General features: G+C 38.1%; 1 protein-coding gene across 1 annotated transcript in view; it reads left to right on the forward strand.

Annotated features, from left to right (window-relative positions):
• rev3l (REV3 like, DNA directed polymerase zeta catalytic subunit) overlaps nucleotides 1-22,021 on the forward strand; it is a 186,480-nt gene that overhangs the window by 142,370 nt on the left and 22,089 nt on the right. Inside the window, exons 21-23 of the mRNA XM_061924449.1 lie at nucleotides 14,041-14,159; nucleotides 16,140-16,281; nucleotides 20,482-20,726. Of these exons, the coding sequence (XP_061780433.1) occupies nucleotides 14,041-14,159; nucleotides 16,140-16,281; nucleotides 20,482-20,726 (506 nt within the window). The remainder of the gene's footprint in view (nucleotides 1-14,040; nucleotides 14,160-16,139; nucleotides 16,282-20,481; nucleotides 20,727-22,021) is intronic.

A 22,021-nucleotide genomic window follows, 5' to 3' on the forward strand; every position in this document is an offset into this window, starting at 1 on the left:
AAACCCTATTTTCACCTTTTTTTCTGTTGACTACTCCTTCCACATTTTTCAAGCGTTCCACCGTCCAAACATTCCTCTTAATCAGGACAAAAACTAAGTTGTTTTTTCAACTGGAAAAATTCCTGGTTTTCCCAAAAATTCCAGGAATTACATAATACCATTTCTCAATAAAAAAAAAAAGTTACTACTTAAACATTTTTCAACCGTTTTGAAAAATTCTAACACCAACTCTTTCAGAATTTTTTTTTGCATTTTCAAAAAAAAATCCATAAAATTCCCATTGGCAAAAATTGAACATTTTTCAAAGTTCCACAAATCCCACATTTTTTATCCAATTCAAACTGTTCCAACTTCAAACTTTCCTTTGACAAATTCCCACATTTCCCAGAATTCCAGGTTTTCCGGGACATTTTTCCCCGTTCAAAATGAATTGGCCATTTTTCAAACTTCCACCATTCCACATTTTTCAACCTATTCACACCATTCCACCTTCAACATTTTCCACTCATCCTGGACATTCAAACTGTCATTTTTCCAAGTTAAATTTTTTTTCCAGGAATTCCCAGAATTCCCGGTTTTTCAAACCCTATTTTCGACTACTCCTTTAACACCAACTCTTTCAGAATTTTTTTTGCATTTTCAAAAAAAATTCCATAAAATTCCCATTGGCAAAAATTTAACATTTTTCAAAGTTCCACAATCCCCACATTTTGTATCCAATTCAAACTGTTCCAACTTCAAACTTTTCCTTGACAAATTCCCAGAATTCCAGGTTTTCCGGGACATTTTTCCCGTTCAAAATGAATTGGCCATTTTTCAAACTTCCACCATTCCACATTTTTGAACCTATTCACACCATTCCACCTTCAACATATTCCACTCATCCTGGACATTCAAACTGTCATTTTTCCAAGTTAAAAAAAATTCCAGGAATTCCCGGTTTTTCAAACCCTATTTTCGACTACTCCTTCCACATTTTTTCAACCGTTCCACCGTCAAAACATTCCTCTTAATCAGGACAAACACAAAGTTGTTTTTTCAACTGGAAAAATTACCAATTTTCCCGAAATTCCAGGAATTCCGTAATGCCATTTCTCAATTAAAAATGTTACTACTTCAACATTTTCTCAAACGTTTTGGAAAATCCCAACACCAACATTCACATTTTAGAATTTTCCAAAAATTTCCAAATTTTCCAAGAAATTCCCATTGAAATGAATGGGACATTTTTCCCAACTTCCACAACTCCCACATTTTTCAACCCGTTCACACCATTCCACCTTCAACACATTCCACTCATCCTGGACATTCAAAATATCATTTTTCCAAGTTAAAAAAAATTCCAGTATTTCCCTGAATTCCCGGTTTTTCAAACCCTATTTTCACCTTTTTTTCTGTTGACTACTCCTTCCACATTTTTCAAACCACTTCAAGCGTTCCACCGTCCAAACATTCCTCTTAATCAGGACAAAAACTAAGTCGTTTTTTGAACTGGAAAAATTCCCGGTTTTCCCAAAATTCCAGGAATTACATAATACCATTTCTCAATAAAAAAAAGTTACTACTTAAACATTTTTCAACCGTTTTGAAAAATTCTAACACAAACTCTTTCAGAATTTTTTTTTTACATTTTCAAAAACAATTCCATAAAATTCCCATTGGCAAAAATTGAACATTTTTCTAAGTTCCACAATCCCCACATTTTTTATCCAATTCAAACTGTTCCAACTTCAAGCTTTCCCTTAACAAATTCCCACATTTCCCAGAATTCCAGGTTTTCCGGGACATTTTTCCCATTCAAAATGAATTGGCCATTTTTCAAACTTCCACCATTCCACATTTTTCAACCTATTCACACCATTCCACCTTCAACATATTCCACTCATCCTGGACATTCAAACTGTCATTTTTCCAAGTTAAAAGAAATTCCAGGAATTCCCGGTTTTTCAAACCCTATTTTCGACTACTCCTTCCACATTTTTCAACCGTTTCACCGTCAAAACATTCCTCTTAATCAGGACAAACACAAAGTTGTTTTTTTCAACTGGAAAAATTACCGGTTTTCCCGAAATTCCAGGAAATCCGTAATACCATTTCTCAATTAAAAATGTTACTACTTCAACATTTTCTTTACCGTTTTGGAAAATCCCAACACCAACATTCACATTTTAGAATTTTCCAAAAATTTCCAAATTTTCCAAGAAATTCCCATTGAAATGAATTGGCCATTTTTCAAACTTCCACCATTCCACATTTTTCAACCTATTCACACCATTCCACCTTCAACATATTCCACTCATCCTGGACATTCAAACTGTCATTTTTCCAAGTTAAAAAAAATTCCAGGAATTCCCGGTTTTTCAAACCCTATTTTCGACTACTCCTTCCACATTTTTCAACCGTTCCACCGTCAAAACATTCCTCTTAATCAGGACAAACACAAAGTTGTTTTTTTCAACTGGAAAAATTACCGGTTTTCCCGAAATTCCAGGAAATCCGTAATACCATTTCTCAATTAAAAATTTTACTACTTCAACATTTTCTTTACCGTTTTGGAAAATCCCAACACCAACATTCACATTTTAGAATTTTCCAAAAAATTCCCGAATTTTCCAAGAAATTCCCATTGAAATGAATGGGACATTTTTCCCAACTTCCACAACTCCCACATTTTTCAACCCATTCACACCATTCCACCCAACACATTCCACTCATCCTGGACATTCAAAATATCATTTTTCCAAGTTAAAAAAAATCCAGGATTTCCCTGAATTCCCGGTTTTGCAAACCCTATTTTCACCTTTTTTTCTGTTGACTACTCCTTCCACATTTTTCAAACCACTTCAAGCGTTCCACCGTCCAAACATTCCTCTTAATCAGGACAAAAACTAAGTCGTTTTTTGAACTGGAAAAATTCCCGGTTTTCCCAAAATTCCAGGAATTACATAATACCATTTCTCAATAAAAAAAAGTTACTACTTAAACATTTTTCAACCGTTTTGAAAAATTCTAACACAAACTTTCAGAATTTTTCTTTTACATTTTCAAAAAAAATTCCATAAAATTCCCATTGGCAAAAATTTAACATTTTTCTAAGTTCCACAATCCCCACATTTTTTATCCAATTCAAACTGTTCCAACTTCAAACTTTCCCTTGACAAATTCCCACATTTCCCAGAATTCCAGGTTTTCCAGGACATTTTTCCCCGTTCAAAATGAATTGGCCATTTTTCAAACTTCCACCATTCCACATTGTTCAACCTATTTACACCATTCCACCTTCAACATATTCCACTCATCCTGGACATTCAAACTGTCATTTTTCCAAGTTAAAAAAAATTCCAGGAATTCCCGGTTTTTCAAACCCTATTTTCGACTACTCCTTCCACATTTTTCAACCGTTCCACCGTCAAAACATTCCTCTTAGTCAGGACCAAAAAAAACCAAGTTTGTTTAAGAACTTAAAAAATTCCCGGGTTTCCCAAAATTTCCTAATACCATTTTTCATTTGAAAAACTGTTACTACTCCAACATTTCTTGACCGATTTAAACAATTCCAACACCAACCAATTCAGCTCATTCAGGACATTCATGCTCCTAATCATTTTTTTTTAATCCCGCTTTTCCCAAAATTCCCAAATTTCCAGGAAGTTCCCATTGAAATGAATGGGACATTTTTCCAAGTTGCACAATTCCCACATTTTTCAACCGATTCAAACCCTTCCAACATTAACACATTCCACTCATCCGGGACATTCAAACTGTCATTTTTCCAAGTTAAAAAAAATTCCAGGAATTCCCGGTTTTTCAAACCCTATTTTCGACTACTCCTTCCACATTTTTCAACCGTTCCACCGTCAAAACATTCCTCTTAATCAGGACAAACACAGAGTTGTTTTTTCAACTGGAAAAATTACCGGTTTTCCCGAAATTCCAGGAAATCCGTAATACCATTTCTCAATTAAAAACGTTACTACTTCAACATTTTCTTTACCGTTTTGGAAAATCCCAACACCAACATTCACATTTTAGAATTTTCCAAAAAATTCCCGAAATTTCCAAGAAATTCCCATTGAAATGAATGGGACATTTTTCCCAACTTCCACAACTCCCACATTTTTCAACCTATTCAAACCATTCCACCTTCAACACATTCCACTCATCCTGGAAATTCCAACAACCATTTTTCCACGTTCAACAAATTTCCAGGAAGTCCTGTTTTTTCCCCTAACCTTATTTCCAACCTTTTCTAGTGCCATGACTCTTTTCACATTTTTCAACCCATTTCAACCATTCCACCGTCAAAACATTCCTCTTAGTCAGGACCAAAAAAAACAAGTTTGTTTAAGAACTTTAAAAATTCCCGGGTTTCCCAAAATTTCATAATACCATTTATCATTTGAAAAACTGTTACTACTCCAACATTTCTTGACCGATTTAAACAATTCCAACACCAACCAATTCAGCTCATTCAGGACATTCATGCTCCTAATCATTTTTTTTTTAAATCCCGCTTTTCCCAAAATTCCCAAATTTCCAGTAAGTTCCCATTGAAATGAATGGGACATTTTTCCAAGTTGCACAATTCCCACATTTTTCAACCGATTCAAACCCTTCCAACATCAACACATTCCACTCATCCTGGACATTCAAACTGTCATTTTTCCAAGTTAAATTTTTTTTCCAGGAATTCCCGGTTTTTCAAACCCTATTTTCGACTACTCCTTCCACATTTTTCAACCATTTCACCGTTAAAAACATTCCTCTTAATCAGGACAAACACAAAGTTGTTTTTTTCAACTGGAAAAATTACCGGTTTTCCCGAAATTCCAGGAAATCCGTAATACCATTTCTCAATTAAAAATTTTACTGCTTCAACATTTTCTTTACCGTTTTGGAAAATCCCAACACCAACATTCACATTTTAGAATTTTCCAAAAAATTCCCGAAATTTCCAAGAAATTCCCATTTGAAATGAATGGGACATTTTTCCCAACTTCCACAACCCCCACATTTTTCAACCTATTCAAACCATTCCACGTTCAACAAATTCCACTCATCCTGGAAATTCCAACAACCATTTGTCCACGTTCAACAAATTTCCAGGAAGTCCTGTTTTTTTTCTAACCTTATTTCCAACCTTTTCTAGTACCATGACTCTTTTCACATTTTTCAACCCATTTCAACCATTCCACCGTTAAAACATTCCTCTTAGTCAGGACCAAAAAAAACAAGTTTGTTTAAGAACTTTAAAAATTCCCGGGTTTCCCAAAATTTCGTAATACCATTTTTCATTTGAAAAACTGTTACTACTCCAACATTTCTTGACCGATTTAAACAATTCCAACACCAACCAATTCAGCTCATTCAGGACATTCATGGTCCTAATCATTTTCAATAAAATTCCACTTTTCCCAAAATTCCCCAATTTCCAGGGGAACTTTTTGCAAGATGCACAATTCCCACATTTGTCAACCTATTCAAAGCATTCCAACATCAACACATTCCATTCATCCTGGACATTCAAACCAACACTTTCCCAAATACCAAACCAAATTCCGGTTTTCCTGGAAATTCTAACTTTTCAACATTCAAACCATTCCAACATTCAAACTATTCTTGCATTCATACTACATTCTTGGTAAAGGAACTAGAAAAATTCCTGGTTTTCCTGAAATTCCAGGAATTTCTCTATCAAAACTGTTACTCTTTCAACAAGTTTGTTTAAGAACTTAAAAAATTCCCGGGTTTCCCAAAATTTCGTAATACCATTTTTCATTTGAAAAACTGTTACTACTCCAACATTTCTTGACCGATTTAAACAATTCCAACACCAACCAATTCAGCTCATTCAGGACATTCATGCTCCTAATCATTTTTTTTTTAAATCCCGCTTTTCCCAAAATTCCCAAATTTCCAGTAAGTTCCCATTGAAATGAATGGGACATTTTTCCAAGTTGCGCAATTCCCACATTTTTCGACCGATTCAAACCCTTCCAACATCAACACATTCCACTCATCCGGGACATTCAAACTGTCATTTTTCCAGGTTAAAAAAAATTCCAGGAATTCCCGGTTTTTCAAACCCTATTTTCGACTACTCCTTCCACATTTTTCAGCCGTTCCACCGTCAAAACATTCCTCTTAATCAGGACAAACACAAAGTTGTTTTTTTCAACTGGAAAAATTACCGGTTTTCCCGAAATTCCAGGAAATCCGTAATACCATTTCTCAATTAAAAATTTTACTACTTCAACATTTTCTTTACCGTTTTGGAAAATCCCAACACCAACATTCACATTTTAGAATTTTCCAAAAAATTCCCGAAATTTCCAAGAAATTCCCATTTGAAATGAATGGGACATTTTTCCTAACTTCCACAACTCCCACATTTTTCAACCTATTCAAACCATTCCACGTTCAACAAATTCCACTCATCCTGGGAATTCCAACAACCATTTGTCCACGTTCAACAAATTTCCAGGAAGTCCTGTTTTTTTTTCTAACCTTATTTCCAACCTTTTCTAGTGCCATGACTCTTTTCACATTTTTCAACCCATTTCAACCGTTCCACCGTCAAAACATTCCTCTTAGTCAGGACCAAAAAAAACAAGTTTGTTTAAGAACTTTAAAAATTCCCGGGTTTCCCAAAATTTCGTAATACCATTTTTCATTTGAAAAACTGTTACTACTCCAACATTTCTTGACCGATTTAAACAATTCCAACACCAACCAATTCAGCTCATTCAGGACATTCATGCTCCTAATCATTTTTTTTTTAAATCCCGCTTTTCCCAAAATTCCCAAATTTCCAGTAAGTTCCCATTGAAATGAATGGGACATTTTTCCAAGTTGCACAATTCCCACATTTTTCAACCGATTCAAACCCTTCCAACATCAACACATTCCACTCATCCGGGACATTCAAACTGTCATTTTTCCAAGTTAAAAAAAATTCCAGGAATTCCCGGTTTTTCAAACCCTATTTTCGACTACTCCTTCCACATTTTTCAACCGTTTCACCGTCAAAACATTCCTCTTAATCAGGACAAACACAAAGTTGTCTTTTTTCAACTGGAAAAATTACCGGTTTTCCCGAAATTCCAGGAAATCCGTAATACCATTTCTCAATTAAAAATTTTACTGCTTCAACATTTTCTTTACCGTTTTGGAAAATCCCAACACCAACATTCACATTTTAGAATTTTCCAAAAAATTCCCGAAATTTCCAAGAAATTCCCATTTGAAATGAATGGGACATTTTTCCCAACTTCCACAACTCCCACATTTTTCAACCTATTCAAACCATTCCACCTTCAACACATTCCACTCATCCTGGAAATTCCAACAACCATTTGTCCAAGTTCAACAAATTTCCAGGAAGTCCTGTTTTTTTTTCTAACCTTATTTCCAACCTTTTCTAGTGCCATGACTCTTTTCACATTTTTCAACCCATTTCAACCATTCCACCGTCAAAACATTCCACTTAGTCAGGACCAAAAAAAAACAAGTTTGTTTAAGAACTTTAAAAATTCCCGGGTTTCCCAAAATTTCGTAATACCATTTTTCAATTGAAGAACTGTTACTACTCCAACATTTCTTGACCGATTTAAACAATTCCAACACCAACCAATTCAGCTCATTCAGGACATTCATGCTCCTAATAATTTTTTTTTTAATCCCGCTTTTCCCAAAATTCCCAAATTTCCAGTAAATTCCCATTGAAATGAATGGGACATTTTTCCAAGTTGCACAATTCCCACATTTTTCAACCGATTCAAACCCTTCCAACATCAACACATTCCACTCATCCGGGACATTCAAACTGTCATTTTTCCAAGTTAAAAAAAATTCCAGGAATTTCCGGTTTTTCAAACCCTATTTTCGACTACTCCTTCCACATTTTTCAACCGTTCCACCGTCAAAACATTCCTCTTAATCAGGACAAACACAAAGTTGTTTTTTTCAACTGGAAAAATTACCGGTTTTCCCGAAATTCCAGGAAATCCGTAATACCATTTCTCAATAAAAAATTTTACTGCTTCAACATTTTCTTTACCGTTTTGGAAAATCCCAACACCAACATTCACATTTTAGAATTTTCCAAAAAATTCCCGAAATTTCCAAGAAATTCCCATTGAAATGAATGGGACATTTTTCCCAACTTCCACAACTCCCACATTTTTCAACCTATTCAAACCATTCCACCTTCAACACATTCCACTCATCCTGGAAATCCCAACAACCATTTTTCCACGTTCAACAAATTTCCAGGAAGTCCTGTTTTTTTTCTAACCTTATTTCCAACTCTTTTCAAATTTTTCAACCCATTTCAACCATTCCACCGTCAAAACATTCCTCTTAGTCAGGACCAAAAAAAACAAGTTTGTTTAAGAACTTAAAAAATTCCCGGGTTTCCCAAAATTTCGTAATACCATTTTTCATTTGAAAAACTGTTACTACTCCAACATTTCTTGACCGATTTAAACAATTCCAACACCAACCAATTCAGCTCATTCAGGACATTCATGCTCCTAATCATTTTTTTTTTTTAAATCCCGCTTTTCCCAAAATTCCCAAATTTCCAGTAAGTTCCCATTGAAATGAATGGGACATTTTTCCAAGTTGCACAATTCCCACATTTTTCAACCGATTCAAACCCTTCCAACATCAACACATTCCACTCATCCGGGACATTCCAACTGTCATTTTTCCAAGTTAAAATTTTTTCCAGGAATTCCCGGTTTTTCAAACCCTATTTTCGACTACTCTTTCCACATTTTTCAACCGTTCCACCGTCAAAACATTCCTCTTAATCAGGACAAACACAAAGTTGTCTTTTTTCAACTGGAAAAATTACCGGTTTTCCCGAAATTCCAGGAAATCCGTAATACCATTTCTCAATTAAAAATTTTACTGCTTCAACATTTTCTTTACCGTTTTGGAAAATCCCAACACCAACATTCACATTTTAGAATTTTCCAAAAAATTCCCGAAATTTCCAAGAAATTCCCATTTGAAATGAATGGGACATTTTTCCCAACTTCCACAACTCCCACATTTTTCAACCTATTCAAACCATTCCACCTTCAACACATTCCACTCATCCTGGAAATTCCAACAACCATTTTTCCACGTTCAACAAATTTCCAGGAAGTCCTGTTTTTTTTTCTAACCTTATTTCCAACCTTTTCTAGTGCCATGACTCTTTTCACATTTTTCAACCCATTTCAACCGTTCCACCGTCAAAACATTCCTCTTAGTCAGGACCAAAAAAAACAAGTTTGTTTAAGAACTTAAAAAATTCCCGGGTTTCCCAAAATTTCGTAATACCATTTTTCATTTGAAAAACTGTTACTACTCCAACATTTCTTGACCGATTTAAACAATTCCAACACCAACCAATTCAGCTCATTCAGGACATTCATGCTCCTAATAATTTTTTTTTTAAATCCTGCTTTTCCCAAAATTCCTAAATTTCCAGGAAGTTCCCATTGAAATGAATGGGACATTTTTCCAAGTTGCACAATTCCCACATTTTTCAACCGATTCAAACCCTTCCAACATCAACACATTCCACTCATCCGGGACATTCAAACTGCCATTTTTCCAAGTTAAAAAAAATTCCAGGAATTCCCGGTTTTTAAACCCTATTTTCGACTACTCCTTCCACATTTTTCAACCGTTCCACCGTCAAAACATTCCTCTTAATCAGGACAAACACAAAGTTGTTTTTTTCAACTGGAAAAATTACCGGTTTTCCCGAAATTCCAGGAAATCCGTAATACCATTTCTCAATTAAAAATGTTACTACTTCAACATTTTCTCAACCGTTTTGGAAAATCCCAACACCAACATTCACATTTTAGAATTTTCCAAAAAATTCCCGAAATTTCCAAGAAATTCCCATTGAAATGAATGGGACATTTTTCCCAACTTCCACAACTCCCACATTTTTCAACCTATTCAAACCATTCCACCTTCAACACATTCCACTCATCCTGGAAATTCCAACAACCATTTGTCCAAGTTCAACAAATTTCCAGGAAGTCCTGTTTTTTTTTCTAACCTTATTTCCAACCTTTTCTAGTGCCATGACTCTTTTCACATTTTTCAACCCATTTCAACCATTCCACCGTCAAAACATTCCTCTTAGTCAGGACCAAAAAAAACAAGTTTGTTTAAGAACTTTAAAAATTCCCGGGTTTCCCAAAATTTCGTAATACCATTTTTCATTTGAAAAACTGTTACTACTCCCAACATTTCTTGACCGATTTAAACAATTCCAACACCAACCAATTCAGCTCATTCAGGACATTCATGCTCCTAATCATTTTCAATAAAATTCCACTTTTCCCAAAATTCCCTAATTTCCAGGGGAAACTTTTGCAAGATGCACAATTCCCACATTTGTCAACCTATTCAAAGCATTCCAACATCAACACATTCCACTCATCCTGGACATTCAAACTAACACTTTCCCAAATACCAAACCAAATTCCGGTTTTCCTGGAAATTCTAACTTTTCAACATTCAAACCATTCCAACATTCAAACTATTCTTGCATTCATACTACATTCTTGGTAAAGGAACTAGAACAATTCCTGGTTTTCCTGAAATTCCAGGAATGTCTCTATCAAAACTGTTACTCTTTCAACAAGTTTGTTTAAGAACTTTAAAAATTCCCGGGTTTCCCAAAATTTCGTAATACCATTTTTCATTTGAAAAACTGTTACTACTTCAACATTTCTTGACCGATTTAAACAATTTCAACACCAACCAATTCAGCTCATTCAGGACATTCATGCTCCTAATCTTTTTTTAATTAATCCCGCTTTTCCCAAAATTCCCAAATTTCCAGTAAGTTCCCATTGAAATGAATGGGACATTTTTCCAAGTTGCACAATTCCCACATTTTTCAACCTATTCAAACCCTTCCAACATCAACACATTCCACTCATCCGGGACATTCAAACTGTCATTTTTCCAAGTTAAAAAAAATTCCAGGAATTCCCGGTTTTTCAAACCCTATTTTCGACTACTCCTTCCACATTTTTCAACCGTTCCACCGTCAAAACTTTCCTCTTAATCAGGACAAACACAAAGTTGTTTTTTTCAACTGGAAAAATTACCGGTTTTCCCGAAATTCCAGGAAATCCGTAATACCATTTCTCAATTAAAAATTTTACTGCTTCAACATTTTCTTTACCGTTTTGGAAAATCCCAACACCAACATTCACATTTTAGAATTTTCCAAAAAATTCCCGAAATTTCCAAGAAATTCCCATTTGAAATGAATGGGACATTTTTCCCAACTTCCACAACTCCCACATTTTTCAACCTATTCAAACCATTCCCCCTTCAACACATTCCACTCAGCCTGGAAATTCCAACAACCATTTGTCCACGTTCAACAAATTTCCAGGAAGTCCTGTTTTTTTTTCTAACCTTATTTCCAACCTTTTCTAGTGCCATGACTCTTTTCACATTTTTCAACCCATTTCAACCATTCCACCGTCAAAACATTCCTCTTAGTCAGGACCAAAAAAAACAAGTTTGTTTAAGAACTTTAAAAATTCCCGGGTTTCCCAAAATTTCGTAATACCATTTTTCATTTGAAAAACTGTTACTACTCCAACATTTCTTGACCGATTTAAACAATTCCAACACCAACCAATTCAGCTCATTCAGGACATTCATGCTCCTAATCATTTTCAATAAATATCCACTTTTCCCAACATTCCCAAATTTCCAGGGGAAACTTTTGCAAGATGCACAATTCCCACATTTGTCAACCTATTCAAAGCATTCCAACATCAACACATTCCACTCATCCTGGACATTCAAACTAACACTTTCCCAAATTCCAAACCAAATTCCGGTTTTCCTGGAAATTCTAACTTTTCAACATTCAAACCATTCCAACATTCAAACTATTCTTGCATTCATACTACATTCTTGGTAAAGGAAGTTGGTAAAGGAACTAGAAGAATTCCTGGTTTTCCCCTATCAAAACTGTTACTCTTTCAACAAGTTTGTTTAAGAACTTTAAAAATTCCCGGGTTTCCCAAAATTTCGTAATACCATTTTTCATTTGAAAAACTGTTACTACTTCAACATTTCTTGACCGATTTAAACAATTCCAACACCAACCAATTCAGCTCATTCAGGACATTCATGCTCCTAATCATTTTTTTTTTAATCCCGCTTTTCCCAAAATTCCCAAATTTCCAGGAATTTCCCATTGAAATGAATGGGACATTTTTCCAAGTTGCACAATTCCCACATTTTTCAACCGATTCAAACCCTTCCAACATCAACACATTCCACTCATCCGGGACATTCAAACTGTCATTTTTCCAAGTTAAAAAAAATTCCAGGAATTTCCGGTTTTTCAAACCCTATTTTCGACTACTCCTTCCACATTTTTCAACCGTTTCACCGTCAAAAACATTCCTCTTAATCAGGACAAACACAAAGTTGTTTTTTCAACTGGAAAAATTACCGGTTTTCCCAAAATTCCAGGAAATCTGTAATACCATTTCTCAATTAAAAATTTTACTGCTTCAACATTTTCTTTACCGTTTTGGAAAATCCCAACACCAACATTCACATTTTAGAATTTTCAAAAAAATTCCCGAAATTTCCAAGAAATTCCCATTGAAATGAATGGGACATTTTTCCCAACTTCCACAACTCCCACATTTTTCAACCTATTCAAACCATTCCCCCTTCAACAAATTCCACTCATCCTGGAAATTCCAACAACCATTTGTCCACGTTCAACAAATTTCCAGGAAGTCCTGTTTTTTTTCTAACCTTATTTCCAACCTTTTCTAGTACCATGACTCTTTTCACATTTTTCAACCCATTTCAACCATTCCACCGTTAAAACATTCCTCTTAGTCAGGACCAAAAAAAACAAGTTTGTTTAAGAACTTTAAAAATTCCCGGGTTTCCCAAAATTTCGTAATACCATTTTTCATTTGAAAAACTGTTACTACTCCAACATTTCTTGACCGATTTAAACAATTCCAACACCAACCAATTCAGCTCATTCAGGACATTCATGCTCCTAATCATTTTTTTTTTAATCCCGCTTTTCCCAAAATTCCCAAATTTCCAGGAAGTTCCCATTGAAATGAATGAGACATTTTTCCAAGTTGCACAATTCCCACATTTTTCAACCTATTCAAACCATTCCACCTTCAACACATTCCACTCATCCTGGAAATTCCAACAACCATTTTTCCACGTTCAACAAATTTCCAGGAAGTCCTGGTTTTTTTCTAACCTTATTTCCAACCTTTTCTAGTACCATGACTCTTTTCACATTTTTCAACCCATTTCAACCGTTCCACCGTCAAAACATTCCTCTTAGTCAGGACCAAAAAAAACAAGTTTGTTTAAGAACTTAAAAAATTCCCGGGTTTCCCAAAATTTCGTAATACCATTTTTCATTTGAAAAACTGTTACTACTCCAACATTTCTTGACCGATTTAAACAATTCCAACACCAACCAATTCAGCTCATTCAGGACATTCATGCTCCTAATAATTTTTTTTTTAAATCCTGCTTTTCCCAAAATTCCTAAATTTCCAGGAAGTTCCCATTGAAATGAATGGGACATTTTTCCAAGTTGCACAATTCCCACATTTTTCAACCGATTCAAACCCTTCCAACATCAACACATTCCACTCATCCGGGACATTCAAACTATCATATTTCCAAGTTCCAAACCAAATTCTGATTTTGCTGGAAATTCAAACTCTTCACATTGAAACTATTCTTCCATTCATACTACATTCTGTCAGCATTTCCCTTCAACTTCAGCATTGGAGCATTCACACCTCATCTCGTTATTAGTGTATTTTCTTAAAAAAATTTGTTATAAGTGTGTCAAACACAGGAAGTGATGCAGAAATAAGCTGAGCTCCAACTGTAACAATGGTTTACTTTACTTTGAAAAGAAAATGCAGTGTAAGTCCAGTTCCAGGGGAAATTTCCATTCAAGTTTTGTTTGTTTGTCCTTCCTGTCAGGTGACAATCAACAACTACACTTTTGAGAACGTGGCCTTCCATGTGCTGCACCAGCGCTTCCCCCACTACAGCCCCCGCACACTGTCCGACTGGTTTGACCACCACACTGACCTCTACAGGTGTGTATCCGCATCTTGAAATATGCACATTATTTAACAATGTTGCCACTTTTCTGTCTTTTTATGCTGATACACAGGGGGCGTGGTTAAGATATATATATATATAAGAAATACTTGACTTTCAGTAAATTCTAGCTATATATATATATATATATATATATATATATATATATATATATATATATATATATATATATATATATATATATATAAATAAATTAAATAAATACTTCAATTTCAGTGTTCATTTATTTACACATACCGTATTTTCCGCACTATTAGCCGCACCTAAAAACCACAAATTTACTCAAAAGCTGACAGTGCGGCTTTTAACCCGGTGCGCTTTATATATGGATTAATATTAAGATTCATTTTCATAAAGTTTCGATCTCGCAACTTCGGTAAACAGCCGCCATCTTTTTTCCCGGTAGAACAGGAAGCGCTTCTTCTTCTACGCAAGCAACCGCCAAGGTAAGCACCCGCCCCCATAGAACAGGAAGCGCTTCTTCTTCTACTGTAAGCAACCACCCGCCCGCGTAGAAGAAGAAAAAGCGCGCGGATATTACCGTACGTTTCATTTCCTTTGTGTGTTTACATCTGTAAAGACCACAAAATGGCTCCTACTAAGCGACAGGGATCCGGTTCATGAAAAGACGCAATCTCTCCATCCGCACACGGATTACTATTTCACAGCAACTGATATTCCTGTGAACCGCACTGTGGATACAACGGGAGCACGTACGGTGAATATTCGCAATACAGGGAGCGGACTGCCACAATCAGACAGTCCGATACCCCATACTCTCTGAGCACTCCCCACAGGACTTCCCGAGGGACACGGTCGAATGCTTTCTCCAAGTCCACAAAACACATGTAGACTGGTTGGGCAAACTCCCATGCACCCTCAAGGACCCTGCCCAGAGTATAGAGCTGGTCCACAGTTCCACGACCAGGACGAAAACCACACTGTTCCTCCTGAATCCGAGGTTGGACTATCCGGCGTAGCCTCCTCTCCAGTACACCTGAATAGACCTTACCGGGAAGGCTGAGGAGTGTGATCCCACGATAGTTAGAACACACCCTCCGGTTCCCCTTCTTAAAGAGAGGAACCACCACCCCGGTCTGCCAATCCAGAGGTACCGCCCCCGATGTCCACGCGATGCTGCAGAGTCTTGTCAACCAAGACAGCCCCACAGCATCCAGAGCCTTAAGGAACTCCGGGCGGATCTCATCCACCCCCGGGGCCTTGCCACCGAGGAGCTTTTTAACTACCTCAGCAACCTCAGCCCCAGAAATAGGAGAGCCCACCACAGACTCCCCAGGCCCTGCTTCCTCATAGGAAGACGTGTTGGTGGGATTGAGGAGGTCTTCGAAGTATTCCCTCCACCGATCCACAACATCCGCAGGCTTGTGACACAAGAAGAAAAAGAACGATGACACAGCAGCGCTCCGATAAAACACACTTTATACTACATAAAAAGTAACGTAAAATAACGCAGTAACGCATCATGTAGTAAAGGTAACTGAGTTACTGAATATAAAAAATAATGCGTTAGATTACTAGTTACCGCCGAAACTAACGGCGTTACAGTAAAGCGTTACTTTGTAACGCGTTAGTCCCAACACTGATACTTTTACATAAAAAAAATTTTTTTTGTATAATTTTTTTACGTTTATGACAACCTTTTTCCAAAACACAATATAGAATGTGAGATATAACAGGATAATGCATACATTTATCATTTGTTTTCAAAACGCTTGCAAAAAAGTGGGACCCCGTTTTTTTGTCTCGATGGGGTCCCTGGGACCCCATTTAGAAAATTCCTAGCACCAACACTGACTTAACACTCCTAAACCGCCATTGTAGGTAGACCCACCCTGCACAATGTAAAGTGGAATGCTCTTCTTTAATGGACTTTGTCATGCAGGTCTTGCTGGAAGTGAAGCGTTCCTAAAGTTGTCGCTCCTTGCTCGTGTTAGGTGGAAGACGGTGGACCACTACGTGAGCCGCGTGCAGGGCGCCATGCAGCTCCTGCAGCAGCAGGACATCATCGGCAGGACCAGCGAGCTCGCCAGACTCTTTGGGATCCAGTTTTTCCACGTTCTCACTCGAGGCTCTCAGGTACTCCGCTCATTACTTTTGAGATGCCATACCCTCTCCCGCCGTCTTTCATCTACACGGTTACTGCACGCATTATTGTGTGAAGGATGGGGAGAGAAAGTGGTGAAGTTGTCACGTTGTGTAAATGGTAAATAAAAAGAGAATACAACAAATCCTTTTCAACTTATATTCAATTGAATAGACTGCAAAGACAAGATATTTCATGTTCACAATTTGTTATTTTTTGCAAATATTAGCTCATTTGGAATTTGATGCCTGCAGCATGTTTCACAAAAGCTGGCACAAGTGGCAAAAAAGAGTGAGAAAGTCGAGGAATGCTCATCAAAGACTTATGTGGAACATCCCACATGTGAACAGGCTAATTGGGAACAGGTGGGTGCTATGATTGGGTATAAAAGTCCATGAAATGCTCAGTCATTCACAAACAAGGACGGGGGCGAGGGTCACCACTTTGTCAACAACAAATTGTTTAAGAACAACATTTCTCAAGCAAGGAATTTAGGGATTTCACCATCTACGCTCCGTAATATCATCAAAATGTTCAGAGAATGTGGAGAAATCACTGCACGTAAGCCATGATATTACACACCTTGGATCCCTCAGGCGCTACTGCATCAAAAAGCCACATCAGTGTGTAAAGGATATCACCACACGGGCTCAGGAACACTTCAGAAAACCACTGTCAGTAACTACCGTATTTTCCGCACTATTAGCCGCACCTAAAAACCACAAATTTACTCAAAAGCTGACAGTGCGCCTTATAACCCGGTGCGCTTTATATATGGATTAATATTAAGATTCATTTTCATAAAGTTTCGGTCTCGCAACTACGGTAAACAGCCGCCATCTTTTTTCCCCGTAGAAGAGGAAGTGCTTCTTCTTCTACGCAAGCAACCGCCAAGGTAAGCACCCGCCCCCATAGAACAGGAAGCGCTTCTTCTTCTACTGTAAGCAACCACCCGCCCGCGTAGAAGAAGAAGAAGCGCGCGGATATTACCGTACGTTTCATTTCCTTTGTGTGTTTACATCTGTAAAGACCACAAAATGGCTCCTACTAAGCGACAGGGATCCGGTTCATGAAAAGACGCAATCTCTCCATCCGCACACGGACTACTATTTCACAGCAACTGCCTAAAGACTTTCAAGAAAAAGCTGGCTACTTTCCGTGCATATTGTAAAAACAAGATAGCTGAAAAAAAGATCCGGCCAGAGAACATTATCAACATGGACGAGGTTCCACTGACTTTTGATATTCCTGTGAACCGCACTGTGGATACAACGGGAGCACGTACGGTGAATATTCGCACCACAGGGAATGAGAAGTCATCCTTCACTGTGGTTCTAGCTTGCCATGCTAATGGCCAGAAACTTCCACCCATGGTGATATTCTAAAGGAAGACCTTGCCAAAAGAGACCTTTCCAGCCGGCGTCATCATAAAAGCTAACTCGAAGGGATGGATGAAGAAAAGATGAGCGAGTGGTTAAGGTAAGTTTAAGTTTACGCGAAGAGGCCGGGTGGCTTTTTTCACGCAGCTCCGTCCATGTTGATATACGACTCCATGCGCGCCCACATCACGCTGGTTTTTAATATATTATTAAAGTTTGACTGACCTATCTGACTGTTTTTTTGACATTCCTTTAGCGCAGTTAGATGCGGCTTACAACACGGGGCGGCTTATAGGTGGACAAAGTTTTGAAATATGCCGTTCATTGAAGGCGCGGCTTATAACCCAGGGCGCCTTATGGTGCGGAAAATACGGTTGGTCGCTACATCTGTAAGTGCAAGTTAAAACTCTACTATGCAAAAGCCAAAGACATTTATCAACAACACCCAGAAACGCCGCCGGCTTCGCTGGGTCCGAGCTCATCTAAGATGGACTGATGCAAAGTGGAAAAGTGTTCTGTGGTCTGACGAGTCCACATTTCAAATTGTTTTTGGAAACTGTGGACCAAAGAGGAAAAGAAGCATGGGGACTGTTCTAGGGTGAAAGTGTAAAAGTCAGCATGTGTGATGGTATGGGGGTGTATTAGTGGCCAAGACATGGGTAACTTACACATCTGTGAAGGCACCATTAATGCTGAAAGGTACATACAGCTTTTAGAGCAACATACAGGTAAAAGCCAGTAAATTAGAATATTTAGAAAAACTTGATTTATTTCAGTAATTGCATTCAAAAGGTGTAACTTGTACATTATATTTATTCATTGCACACAGACTGACGCATTCAAATGTTTATTTCATTTAATTTTGATGATTTGAAGTGGCAACAAATGAAAATCCAAAATTCCGTGTGTCACAAAATTAGAATATTGTGTAAGGGTAAAATTTTAAAGACACCTGGTGCCACAAACTAATCAGCTGATTAACTCAAAACACCTGCAAAGGGCTTTAAATGGTCTCTCAGTCCAGTTCTGAAGCCTACACAAACATGGGGAAGACTTCAGATTTGACAGCTGTCCAAAAGGCAACCATCGACACATTGCACAAGGAGGGAAAGACACAAAAGGTTATTGCTGAAGAGGCTGGCTGTTCTCAGAGCTCTGTGTCCAAACACATTAATGGAGAGGCAAAGGGAAGGAAAAACTGTGGTCAGAAAAAGTGTACAAGCGATAGGGATCACCGCGCCCTGGTCAAGATTGTGAAAAAAAACCCATTCAAAAATGTGGGGGAGATTCAGAAGGAGTGGACAGCTGCTGGAGTCAGTGCTTCAAGATCCACCACCAAGAGACGCTTGAAAGACATGGGTTTCAACTGCCGCATACCTCGTGTCAAGCCACTGTTGACCAAGAAACAGCGCGCAAAGCGTCTCACCTGGGCTAAGGAAAAAAAGAGCTGGACTGCTGCTGAGTGGTCCAAAGTCATGTTTTCTGACGAAAGCAAATCCTTTGGAAATCGAGGTCCCAGAGTCTGGAGGAAGACAGGAGAGGCACAGGATCCACGTTGCCTGAAGTCTAGTGTAAAGTTTCCACCATCAGTGATGGTTTGGGGTGCCATGTCATCTGCTGGTGTCGGTCCACTCTGTTTCCTGAGATCCAGGGTCAACGCAGCCGTCTACCAGCAAGTTTTAGAGCACTTCATGCTTCCTGCTGCTGACCTGCTCTATGGAGATGGAGATTTCAAGTTCCAACAGGACTTGGCGCCTGCACACAGCGCAAAATCTACCCGTGCCTGGTTTACGGACCATGGTATTTCTGTTCTAAATTGGCCCGCCAACTCCCCTGACCTTAGCCCCATAGAAAATCTGTGGGGTATTGTGAAAAGGAAGATGCAGAATGCCAGACCCAAAAACGCAGAAGAGTTGAAGGCCACTATCAGAGCAACCTGGGCTCTCATAACACCTGAGCAGTGCCAGAAACTCATCGACTCCATGCCACGCCGCATTAACGCAGTAATTGAGGCAAAAGGAGCTCCAACCAAGTATTGAGTATTGTACATGCTCATATTTTTCATTTTCATACTTTTCAGTTGGCCAACATTTCTAAAAATCCCTTTTTTGTATTAGCCTTAAGTAATATTCTAATTTTGTGACACACGGAATTTTGGATTTTCATTTGTTGCCACTTCAAATCATCAAAATTAAATGAAATAAACATTTGAATGCATCAGTCTGTGTGCAATGAATAAATGTAATGTACAAGTTACACCTTTTGAATGCAATTACTGAAATAAATCAAGTTTTTCAAAATATTCTAATTTACTGGCTTTTACCTGTATGTTGTTATCATGGACGCCCCTGCTTATTTCAGCAAGACGATGCCAAGCCAGGTGTTACAACAGCGTGGCATCGTAGTAAAAGAGTGCGGGTACTAGACTGGCCTGCCTGTAGTGCAGACATTGGAAATGTGTGAAGGCTAAAATAGCAGAAGGAGCAACTTAAGCTGTACATCAAGCAAGAATGGGAAATAATTCCACTTCAAAAATGTGTCTCCTCAGTTCTCAAACCTTTCCTGAGTGTTGTTAAAAGGAAAGGCCATGTAACACACTGGTAAAAATGCCCTTTTTTGCAATGTGTTGCTGCCATTACGTTCTATCTTCATGATTATGAAATATCTTGTCTTTGCAGTCTATTCAATTGAATATAAGTTGAAAAGGATTTGTTGTATTCTCTTTTTATTGACCATTTACACAACGTGACAACTTCACTTTGTAGATAATCTAAGCATGTACTAAGAAATAGAAGTGTCTTGGTGTCCCTGCAGTACCGTGTCGAGTCCATGATGCTGCGCGTGGCCAAGCCCCTCAACTACATCCCTGTGACGCCCAGCGTGCAGCAGCGGGCCCTTCAGAGGGCCCCTCAGTGTGTGCCCCTGATCATGGAGCCAGAATCCCGCTTTTACAGCAACTCCGTGGTGGTTCTGGACTTCCAGTCGCTCTATCCCTCCATCGTCATCGCCTACAACTACTGCTACTCCACCTGCCTGGGTCACATGGACAGCTTGGGAACGTAAGTCTTGTTTTTTTCCACTGGCGGATTGGTAAAAAAAAACACGCCTCAGGGAGTGTGTGGCACACTCACTGGCTGTATTGACCCTGCACTGATCCTGTGTTGGTGTTTCATCTGCTGCATTCAAGCCAAAATCACTCCATTAGACCTGCAAATAAAATCGGGGATACAAGCCGCACCCACTAAGTTTTAGCAGAAAAAAGTATTGTTCCGTATATTAGCCGCGCCGAGCTATACGTTGTGAAATGAGTCATTTACACAGAAATATTTTATGAGTGTTTATTTACATACTTTAATTGTTTCCAATTAAAGTTGTTTCTCCAATCAGCTAAACATACTCAACAGGGCAGTAAAATGGCTGATCAAACAAAACAGAAGTCATCGCCATGGACCCACTAGCTGCGCAGGCTAGCTCTCCAATCAGCCAAACAGACTCAATTACTCCACGGTGACGTTTTCATGAATTTACGAAGCTGAAACAATAACAACAAGTTAATAATTGCCAGGTTCAAACACTGATGACATCTATTAAACAAGACAAGAGGCAAAGAATTAAACAGAGACAGAATTCAATTGAGGAGACACCGTACCCTTGTACAGTATCTCAGCACGCTCTGACGAAAAAGGTTTACGTCTCCTCCTTTATTTGGACACTTCCTGTTTACACAACAACATCTGCTTCCAACGCAATGGGGAGTATGTAAACAGCTCTTGTTTTTGGTCACATTGAAAACAAAAGAAGAAGACACCTCGGGCTTGGGTTGGTCCTGGATTCAGCCTGGGCAGGTCTTGGATGACCATAGATAACCCCCTCCCGTCTCATCACATCGTACACAATGGAATTTTCCAAGCCTTTGCTTGGTGCAACAAAAACAGCCTCTTGTCTGTTCATTGGGAACTCAGAACGCAAAGTTTTTTGATAATTTAAATACAAATTTTCTGACATAATACTAACAAAGACACGTGTTAGCATATTAGCTAATGCTAACAACGCTAGCTTTATTACATTACAGTAGCACGTACAAATATGCACGAAAACACTCCTTCAGACAATAGATAACCCCTCCCGTCTCCTCACATCGTACACAATGGAATTTTCCAAGCCTTTGCTTGGTGCAACAAAAACAGCATCTTGTCTGTTCATTGGGAACTCAGAACGCAAAGTTTTTTGATAATTGAAATACAATTTTTCTGACATAATACTAACAAAGACACTCGTAAACGTGTTAGCATATTAGCTGATGCTAACAACGCTAGCTTTATTACATTACAATAGCACGTACAAATATGCACGA

The sequence above is a fragment of the Nerophis lumbriciformis genome, linkage group LG29 (genome assembly GCF_033978685.3).
Source record: "Nerophis lumbriciformis linkage group LG29, RoL_Nlum_v2.1, whole genome shotgun sequence".
In the NCBI taxonomy this organism is placed as follows: domain Eukaryota; kingdom Metazoa; phylum Chordata; class Actinopteri; order Syngnathiformes; family Syngnathidae; genus Nerophis; species Nerophis lumbriciformis.